We start from the raw sequence: 10,986 nt of genomic DNA, 5'->3' as shown, positions 1-10,986 counted from the left end.
AAGACATATATTTAGAAACGGAGGGAATGCAATTTATTTTTCCATGTTTTTAAATTTTTAGAAATCAAAATGTTGTTTAACTTGGCATTGTTAAAAAAACATCATGCCAAATTACAAAAAAATAATAATTGTTCTAGTCGATTGGCAATATTTTTGAGAAAAAATCATCTGTTGTACAAAATTATGGCAATATTTTGTAATGGGTATATTTTAGTCAGGTGACCAAAAATTCATTTTTGGTATTCTTTTCACCTTCTATTTTTTTATACGTTGGCATTTTTTATCTCAACACATGGCAAATCCCCCTTCTGTTTTGTACGCAATGGCTACTTTGTTCATTTTTTAGGGCTGGCTATCTTGTTCTTTTTTTGTTTGTTCAAATCTAGGGCACCCATTTATTTTGTTCGTGCAAGAGACGTTTCGTTAGCAAGGGTTCAGGAGCGCGGGGGTGGGGATCGTACCGGACGAAAATGTTCAGTTCGATCGACTCATTCGGTCTCAGGGTCCCCTTGCCACATGTGTGGGCATTATCAGCGTCCAGCACCATGGAGCACAAGCACCAAAACGCTGCTCTCCAGAAAAATACACGTCCCTATTCTGCTTTCTTTCAACCTATATTCCATTTCGTTTCCGAAACAGCCATTTTCCCACGGTAGAATCACATCGGTACCAGAGAACCAAGAAAGAGGCAACACAGCACGTGGGAAGTAGCCAGATCCTATACATTGCTACCGCCTGCACTCCTTGTATGTATACGTGTCCGTGTGTCTGTCTGTCTGTCGCATAACTCATATAGCCATCTGGACACACTGAGGACGATATTGCCCAGCACCAGCAGGGAAGTATAGTCTACGTGTTAACAAGTACTGCTGGTTTGGGAACAAAAAGTTTCCGTGTCCCTCCGAGCATGGAGGGGATTATTCACCTTTGCCATCCCCTTATTATCTCTTCGCTACCAATATCAACATCCTACTCTCCGCCCTGTAGGCCGTGGTGATGTAGTGGCGAGAAGAATACATAGAGCTAGGGCGTGGTGAGCTCTCCTCGGCTGCAATACCGTATCCGCACCTCCAGCACCGTGCCCCACCTCGTCCTCGTTGTTTTGCAGCAATGCCGCCGTGGCGCCTGAAACACATTACAAAACAACCCGTAAATCAACACGGAGATGCGCATGTACCTGAAAAAAAGCCATGAAAACAATGAGCTAGATAGGAGTTGTTACCCGTTTCCACTCGCTGAGGTTCATCTTGGGAGCGAACACCTTGACGGTGTGAACCGTGGACGCGGCGCGGAAGCTGGCCTGGTCGCACTCCTTCTCCGACTTGGCGGCGTGCCTCGAGTACTCGCTCACGGTGCCCCGGCTGGTCTCGTTCCGGACGCGGCTGAGGAAGAACATGGCCGGCCGGTAGCACGGGGTGTCGGTGCTCACCAACGGCCGGGTGTTGAACACGAAGGGCCCGTTGGCCCAGCTCCGCCAGGTCTTGAACGTCTGGAGCGGCACCTCCAGCTCGTGCGGCGCCACGGCCCACGGGTAGAGCTGCACCGTGTAGCCCCACGCGACGGAGACGGACCAGGTGTAGCCCGGGCCGTGCTGGTAGCCGAAGGCCTGCTGCAGCAGCCGGGCCGAGTCGAACCGGGCCGCCCTCACCAGCGGCCGGACCGCGGCCAGCGGGGTGTGCCCGGCGGGGCTGATGGGCTCGATGTGGTCCAGGTGGTGGAGCGACACCAGCGGCGCCACCGGGTGGGCCGCCAGCATCCCGTACGCGTCGCCCCGGATGTCCACCTGCACAAAAGCGTCGCGTTAAACGGAAATTCCTATTGGACGCTCGCTGCGTCAAAATGTCGAGCGAACGCATAGGGGAGCGATAATTTGGGCCGGCCCATCTCCCACTATAGACAGTTTCGGTTTTGGGAACTTTCTAAAAGTTTCCCAGCCGGTTTTTATCAGTTTTGGAAACCTTCTAGAAGGTTCCTTAAGCTGGTTTTCTATTTTCCTTTTTATTTCTTCTTTTTCTGTTTCTTTTCGTTCTTTTCTTTTTTCTTTTTTCATGTTTCTTTTTTTTCTTCCTCTCCTTTTTTTCTTTTTTTTCCTTTTTTCCTTTTTTAAAAAAGTCTATGCTTTTCAAAAAATGTTCGTAAATTTCAAAAAATGTTTGCATTTATCATAAATTGTTTAAAATTTCAAAAAATGTTTTCCCTTTCATATTTTGTTCAGAAAATCAAAAAATGTTCGCTTTTTCAAAAAATGATTGTGCTTTTTCAAAAATTGTGCAGAAGTTTGAAAGATGTTCCTGTTTTCAATTTTGGTTCAGAAATTAAAAAATGTTCATGCTTTTACGAAAAATGTTCCCGTTTAAAATTTTTGTTCAGAAATTCTAAAATTGTTCGAGAATTTAAAAAATGTTCTTCTATAAAAAATTTGTTCAGAAGTTGGGAAAATGTTCTTGTTTTCAATTTTGGTTCACAATTTATAAAAATGTTCGTGCTTTTATGAAAAATGATCCCGTTTTCATATTTTGTTCAAAAATTCAGAAAATGTTCTTGATATTCAAAATTTGTTCAGAAGTTCAAAAAATGTTCCTGTTTCGTTTTTTTCATCAATTCAGAAATTTTTCGCAAATTTGAAAAATTGTTTGGAACTAAAAAAAAGGCAGCTACAGTCCCAGGCGGTACAATACAAAAATGTTCGCATTTAAAATTTGCAAAAAATGTTCTGGAATTTTGAAAAAAAAGCACGTTTTCAAAAATGTGCTTTAACTTTAAAAAAGGTTTGCCTTTTAAATACGTTCCTCTGTTGTGTGTTCTTATCGTTTCGTGCTAACCATTGGGACATCTGGCGGCTTCAGCTCAAGTGGCTAGCTGCAAGAAATTTGAGTCGCGAGGTCGCGTGTTCGAGTACTTCCAGCGCTGTCATTTTTGCGTAGTTTTGCGTTCAGCTTAACTCGATTGTAGTGGGCCGGCCCTGTGCGGCGCGCCCTCCATTTGCCGCAATAAGCGGCGTATAGGAGCTCCCGCGTTAAACAATGATATCTTGCTGAGTGCTCATACAGTAATTTTCTTTAATCATCATGAGATGAGTATTGGAAATTTGAAACGGGCGGCCATAGATTCCCGTGGGCATGGCCAGGTGGTGCTCCACGGAGAGGCGGTGAGAAAGGTGGCAGACAAAAGGCGAGCCGGACTGCGACACGCGACAAAAGCAGGATCGACCGGTAGATCTGGGAGCGCACATGTGTCAGCGACCGCACAGGGTTCACCGGTTCAGAAAGTGAAAAACTGAAGGTACTCTCTCGCAGTTAATGGTCCGTGCCGACCCCATGTCACGTCAAGCACGGCAGAAACAGCCAGCTCCGCCACAAGTTTGCTCAGCGGATCAGAGGCCGTTGTTGGCGCTGCACAACTACTGTCTGCTGGTGCATTCGTGACACTGCCACAGCGCCTGGCTCGGAGGGGTCGCACCGCATCGGCGGGGTGCGCGCCAGGGATTCGGAAGGCGACAGCCTTGGGCCACCACCCTGCCGCGAGCGCGCGCGTCAACGACTTTGGGCCCAGAAACGGTGGTGGTGCGGCAAAGCTTTCCGCTCGCCACCACCGCCGTTGCGGCGTGCGTGCAACCCAAAACCCGCGGCGGCCGCGGCGAGAACGAGGGTCCCCTCCGCCTCCGGCCTCCGATATTTTCGGCAGCGGAGCCCGAAGCCATCCACGTACCCTGGGAGGACACCACCACATGCAAGGCAGCCAGGCACGGGCGCCAAAACATGTTTGGCCCCAGCTCAACCAACAAACAGGTGGCGGTATGACCTTTTCGTGCCCCTCTACTCATCATCATTTGCATCTTTCGGCCACATTTTTTACAGCGCCCGCCCGCCGTGTGGCACATGCGAGCGAGTATGAAAAGGTGGTGCGGCGTGTGGTGCCCGGCAAAGGAAAAGCGACGGGGGCTGTCGTTTCGATATTGGTTGGGGTGGTGGTTCGCTAGCTACTAGCAGCTCGAGTCCTCCTCAAGTCGCCTGTGAACACTTGTCCTGCTAAGATGCCCGCGCCACATGGTGTGGGGCAGAGCGCTGTCGCTCCATGGACCAGCTCCTGCTCGGCCCCCGCGCCTCCACGCTGGAATTGTACCTTCCAATTGTCCGTGCCTTCCGCGACGGCCACACAGTCGCTTCCATTGATTTCCATGAAAGGGCCGTCGAGCAAGCGTTCGTCTTTGGGGCAGCTGGTGGGTGCTTTTGTGCTTGCCCTTGATTAAACGGAAAGATTCTACCAAAAGATAGGAGATCTTCTGCTCTCATGTTTTGTTTGTTTTGGAATAGGCAAGACACGGTGAAAAAGTTGGTCAAAAAGGTTTGATTCCAGCGGCCTATGCAGAAAAACCTAGTAGTGGAAAAGGCCCCGAGCTAAAATTTGGAATAGGCAGCCCAAGTTGCAGAATTGGCGGTTTTTGTTGCCAAGCTGTTTTCAGAAACATCTTTGGATTGCTTATATAGGAACAAAAGGAAATTCAGGTTTTGGAGACGGTTTTTTTTTTTCCAAAACGTGATTTTAAAAGGGTTTTGATTCAAACATAGCAGCAACGAGCATGACGATTATTTTATTTTAGTATAGTATAAAAAAGTAACGAACTTTGGCAGCGTGCGTGGGGGATGCTCACCTGGTGAAACCCGGGCTCGCGGGTGAGCGGGACGCCGAGCTCGCTGAGGCACGCCTGCACGCGCTGATCGCTGCCGTAGAACTGCGAGTAGCGGTCCAGGCAGCCGTCGATGGCCTTGGCGAGCTCCGCGGCGGCCGGGTAGCTCACCGCGAACCCGCCCCCGCCGAACGCCATGCCGTACGAGTGCATCACGTTCTGCTCCACGCTCTCCGACGGCGCCCCCACGTAGTACATCTCCTCGTGGTCGTACTTGCGCAGCACGGCCACCAGGTTGTCCGGGAAGAACACCGTGTCGTCGTCGCCCATCACGAACCACCGCGGCGCCTCGTCCGCGCCGGTGCCGTTCGCCAGCTCCGCGGAGACGGCCAGGAACGAGTCCGCCACGATCCTCGCCATCCGCGACGCCGACGCCCGGTTCCCGAACCGGGACGCGTCCGCCGAGACGCGGTACGGCGGGCACGTCGCCGCCGGCCACGCGCCCGCGGGCTGCTCGTCCAGCCAGACGTGGCCGCGCATCGCCTCGGGCCGCCACCAGAGCTCCGCGTAGCCGCGGCGCTGGTCCCACGTGCGCGCCGAGGCGCCGATGCCGAACACGATGTGCGACAGCGTGGTGGGCGCGCGACCGCCGCCGGCGGCGGCGGCGGCGGGCCCGTCGGCCGCCGCGGCGTCATCGCCCGGGAAGTCGCCCAGGGCGCCGGAGCAATCCTGGCAGCTCCACCAGCGGTAGACCCCGCCGGCGCCGTCGTCCGGGAAGAAGGCGACGTAGGCGAGGAAGGCGAGCGTGGCGGCGATCAGCATGGACAGCGACGCCGCCACGCACCGGCGGCGCTGGTCGGCGCCGATCCCGCCGCCCTCCACGGCCTTCCATTTGGCGGGCTGCATCGGCCGATCTTGCCAAGATCACCACCTTTCCCGGACGACGGTTTCGCGGGGCGGGGGGGATCTGGCGGCGCGGCGCGGGGGAACGGCGGGGCTGGAGGCCGTATCCTGAAGGGAAATCAAACAATTATGGGAGAGACGGCTCGTGGGGAGGCCGCCAGGGAGGCGCACCTTTTGCGAGCCCCTCTCCTCGCTCTCGGAGACGGCGGAATAATTTATCGGAGATGGTAGCAACCGGAATTTGTGCGCGCGCGCGCGCTGGATACGGGACAACAACTATGCGCCTGGTGCCTACGCTATCTCTGCATATAATGGGCGTATTTGTATTTGATTCTTTTTATCGGCCTCCTCCCGCCGGCCGCTCTCGCCTTTGAGATGGATGGGGTTCCGACGCCTCCTTCGCGTCCTTTTTGTCCTTGCCGGATGTATGTCGACGACCTCTGCGGGTTTGGAATGGGCCAAGGACGCACGTCGGTATTAGGCTGGTACGTGGCTGAGACCGATATTTGTTTTCCATATCTACCTTCTTTGCCATGTTACCCAATCATCCGATAAAAACTCGCCGCGTGAACCCTCATCCGTTCAACAAGCAGCGCGAGTCGACGACCACTATCACTATGGACGACTTGGGCTTGGGGCATCTGCTGTGTTCTCCTCTCGGCAGCATCAAAACCGGCCGGTGTGACTCGTGAGTACCGTACGTCGTGGCAGAGCAGTTCGGTGGCGGATTCCTTCGGCGCCGGGCAATCATAGCAGCGGGACGCGTGGAGCCATGGCCAAGTTTTCTCGCTGTCTGTGATAGTCCGCTTCAAACTTTCCACACGAGGGTGACCTCTGCATCGCTACCATTGCCATCCCATGACAACAAGGATGACTTCAACCGCTGGAAGCGGGAGGCGTCTCCAAAGCTTAGGGCATCTTCAGGCACGCCTCCAGGAAGACCTTCTCAGACGATTTTCTTATACCGGCGTCAAAAAAACGGCCTGATCGCGTCCCTACGAGCCCGATTTTTGACAGCTTGGGCCGAAAACAGCGCCGGCGGAGCCAGGCCGAGCTCGGCGCGCTGGGGCGCTCGGAGGCGCCGGGGCGAACTGTTTTGACGCGAAACAGCCGCGGGCCCGCCGCGTCAGCGACACGACGCCTCGTCTTCCCCCAACGGTCTCGGTTCCCGCGGGGAATCAATGCCAAGGCTGCCGCCGGTCAGCCTTGACATTGATTCCTCACGGGCGGCGCGTCACGGGACGGCGCGCCGACGCCTCCCCTCCCTCGCACGCGTACACACGGGTGCGGCGCGGCTATATAGCCGGTGGCCTGCACTCGCCTGTGCCCACACCAGCCCCGCCCCCCGCCGCTGCCCAGCTCCTCCCTCTCCCTACCTCTCCCGAGCGCCGCTGCCCAGCCCCTCCCTCTATCTCTCTACCTCTCCCGAGCCCGTCGCCATGGGCGCCAAGGAGGTTCGGGTCCTCCTCCTCTTCTTCCTCCTTCCGATCTTCATCGCACTCCTCTGGCACTCCGGCCCTGCTCGGCGTCAAGGCCGAGCCCGCGGCGGAGACGCCGCTCGGCCGGCATCGTCATCAACAAGGGCGACCGGCGCGCCTACTCGTCGGTTCCTCCTCCGCGCTTCGTCAAGCCAAAGACGGAGCCGGGGCTCGCGCCGGTGAAGGAGCCGGCCGCGCCGGTGACGACGGAGCTCGGCGACGACGACGCGGCCCTGAAATGGGCGCGCGGGGACTCCATAGCGATGGAGAAGGAGCGCCAGTGCGCCGCCCTGCTTCTCTTCGCGGAGCGTCGACGCGGCCGCGACGAAGGCGGAGTCGTCTTCATCTGCGACAGCGACGACGACGACGACGATGCGCCGCCACCAGTCCGCCATGGCGACGCCGGGCAGGGGTCCAGCAGGGGCGCCCGCGTCAAGGAGGAGAAGGCCGACGACGACGATGGCGGCGACGGCAGCGACTTCAGCCAGTTTTTCTTTTCGATTAGTTTATGTATATGTGCTATGTAATGAAAATCCGCGAACTTCGCCGAAATATGCCGAAATTTATCGTGTTTGGCCGAATTTTATCGTGTTTAAGCTGAACTTCTTTTATTTTAAAACATGCCTGGAGGCGGCCCTGGGGCCGGCGGCTGGGGACCAACTCATCCCCAGGCCCAATTTTTACGCCGGCTCACCCCCAGGCGGCGATTTTAGGCGCCCCCTGGGGGGCCAACGGCTGGAGATGCCCTTAAACATCACGATATTTGCCTCTGACAGCGGAGAAGAAGATACCGGGCGAATGTCCAGTTGAACAAACTCCGAATTTTATTTAGAGAGAGATCAATGTCCCATGTGTACAGGGCATATTGCAACTGAACCACGTGGACAAGAGAGGTACACGCAACATGGACGCGCGAGCACAGGACTTTCAAAACGATGCTACTACGATACCGATGGGGAGATGCGACTGCTAGATTGGGAGGATGCAGTTCAGTTATCCATGGACTCGTTTGGTCGACGCTTTGGCATGTGGGGATATGCACCTCGACATATTTCTATTTTGAGCAAAGTGTTGCATCGAGGGGTGATACAATTTACTCTTGACAAACGTGTGGGAGAAGCAATTTTGATATTCATCATACCACCATTAGTATTTCCTCTGTTCCTAATTAAACAACCAAAACGTAGTATATTTAGAAAAAACGAAGGGAGTATTTCGTGTGGGTGAGAATATACACGAGATTGTATTTTTATTTGTTTATTGTACATGCATTGTTTTAGGGCTATGATAGCTGGCTAACGTTCGCTGGGAGGGCATGGCAAATCAGATTTTCAAACAACAATTTGTGTTGTCTGTGGATGACAAATTTCTTTAAAAAGCATGGCAATCTGCTTAGTTCAGTTTTTTTTTTGCCGGGAATTGTCGTGCTTGTTGAAGTAATTAGCCATCCTCGTGACAATATAAATGCCTTGAAAAACTTCCGTGTTGTCTTGCCTTCCAAAGAATGTCAGCTAAAGAAATTTTCCCTCGTTTTAAATCTCAGTCATATTTCTAGAAATCTTTCCCTACTAATAAAGCACGCATCGCTTCTGGTCGTCCGTCATTAAAAGTGCCCTTGAAGTTGGCAATAATTACCCACCAATGCCACCCATAAGTGGCAAAAACGATTCGTTTTTAATTTCTAATATCGCTCCAGGGTTCTGTTATTAAAGGTGGATACGATATAATAGCACCAATGCATGAGCAGCGCGATGGCTAAGGCAACGATGCTCTACGCTTTTTCTCTTTCTTTTTACCAACCGCAGTAATGGGCCAGCCCATGTGCGGGTCGTGGCGCCCCCTGTTTTCTATATCTTTTTTTTATTTCTATTTTGTTTTTTCCCTAAAAATAAATTTCGGATTGATGGCGCCCCCTATTTTTTATTTCTTTTTACTTTTTTATTTCTGTTTTGGTTTTTTATCTCAAAATTAATTTCGGATTTCCAAAATATCAAACAATTGCGAGTTCTGAAAAAAAGTAGGAAAATGGTAAACTGTTTGTGAATTTAAAAAATATTCTAAAAATCAAAAAATGTTCATGACTTAAAAAATTGCTCACAAATTATAAACAAATCACGATTTCTAATGATTTCATGAAATAAAAAATGTTCATGATTTTTTTAAATGAGCCAATATTCAAAGCATATTCAGGAATTTAAAAATCATGTCCATCAGCTTTTAGAAAATGTTCACAAAAATTAAAACACATCCGTAAATAATGAACAAAACTAGTTATAGGTTCCATAAAGGTTTTATTAGGAGATCTATATAGCTCGTTTTATGATTTTATTTAGTCCTTCGCGTTGGGTAAAAAAGGATTTCCGTGTTTTGTACAACGCTGAACCCAACAAAATTGACATAACTTTCTAAGGGTTTGTTTTTGTAAGCTATATTAAAATGACTAAATGTCTATTTTGCTTCCATACACAGTTATGCTTATTTTCATATCATAATAGTGGTTATGGTAAACACCGCTACGCTAAGTCCAGACGAGACACTTTATTTATCAGTATAGCTCAGGCAGGGTCCGTCAATGCAGTTTGCTCAGCCACAAAATATTTTGTTGTGACGCCTTAAAAAATCAAGTCTTGATGAGCATCATATTGTTCTTTTTTGAAATTACATTTTAAAAGTGTCTTATCGCATCATGACATGATTTGTATATACTTTGTGAATTTGATTCATACTTTTTTATATCTACCACACATGTATAACTTGATAGTTTTTTTCCGTTGCAAGGCACGGGCATTTCCAAAAATGTTCGCTAAATCAAAAAAAGTTCGTCAAATTCAATAACTATTCCACCCAATTTCTAAATATTTTCATCGATTATAGAATGTTTGCCAGTTCAGGAAAATTGCTTAAAAATGTTCACAATTTCTAAAAAATGTTTGTAAATAGCAAAAAATATTCATAAATTGAAAAAATGTTCTTGATTGTAGAAAATGTTCAGAAATTTGTAATAGTATGTTGTTTGCGATTTCAAATATGTGCATGAGTTTAACAAATTGTTCATAATTTCAAAATGTTCATGATTTCGAGAAATTGAGAGAGATATTGTATCTCGGTGATGCAACGAAATGTGATAAATGATCATTTGAAATTATGAATTTTTTTCTTCCGTTGCAACGCACGGGCCCTTTTGCTAGTAGAGAATAACATCCAATCACATCTCAATATGAAAACAATTCTACTGATGGGTTAATTCCCCACCAGGCATACACACGACGACTTAAGACCAAGCCTGCCTAGAAGGCCAAGCAGGCCCAGGCTCATAAACGCTAAGGGCCTAGCCGATATTAGCAATAGGGGAGGCCATCGGTCGGAGTGTGAGTTAGGCGGGGGAAACACAATAGTCGGGATTTCCATTAGCCAGGATTCCCATTAGTCGACTAGTCAACCAGTCGGGTTCTACTCCCTCCGTTCCTAAATAATTGTCTTTCTAGAGATTTCAACAAGTGACTACATACGGAGCAAAACGAGTGAACCTACACTCTAAAACATGTCTACATACATCTGTATGTTGGAGTCTATTTGAGATGGCTAGAAAAACAATTATTTAGGAACGGAGGGAGTACAACAGTTCAACAGTAAGGAGCATTAAATGAGGCGCTATGAGGGGAACACCACTAAGCCATAAATCCCAAGTGTTGTCGGTATCGTTCACCAGTCATTTAATGTTTTCGTTACTGTTGTGATAGACTAGAAACTGCCTATAATAAACGTGTCATTATACAGAGCACTAATGACCAGCCTTACATACCCTGGGACATAGCACACTCTATCTAGGACCAGTTCTTTTGGCCGATTCTCCCAGAATCCTGAGAATCGACTCTCCACCCAGCTTCTCTCAGAATCTTGAACACATACTTTTTTTACAATCCTAATTTTTTACATCCTAACTAGCTAGTATTGTAAAAAAAATATGGATTCAAGATT

The 10,986-nt window shown here is 49.7% G+C and overlaps 1 protein-coding gene across 1 annotated transcript; it reads right to left on the bottom strand.

The window, feature by feature from the left end:
- Positions 1–595: 595 nt before the first annotated feature.
- On the bottom strand, positions 596–5,894 carry LOC119285249. Its single transcript, XM_037564488.1, has 3 exons — positions 4,652–5,894; positions 1,223–1,783; positions 596–1,125 (listed from the first exon to the last, which is right to left on the bottom strand). The coding sequence occupies exons 1-3, from the start codon at positions 5,531–5,533 to the stop codon at positions 1,024–1,026; spliced, it is 1,545 nt and encodes a 514-aa protein (XP_037420385.1). The 5' UTR covers positions 5,534–5,894; the 3' UTR covers positions 596–1,023.
- Positions 5,895–10,986: the final 5,092 nt, after the last annotated feature.

Source organism: Triticum dicoccoides, chromosome 4A, assembly GCF_002162155.2.
Source record: "Triticum dicoccoides isolate Atlit2015 ecotype Zavitan chromosome 4A, WEW_v2.0, whole genome shotgun sequence".
Taxonomy (NCBI): Eukaryota; Viridiplantae; Streptophyta; class Magnoliopsida; order Poales; family Poaceae; genus Triticum; species Triticum dicoccoides.
This window is presented reverse-complemented; position numbering and strand designations above follow the sequence as displayed.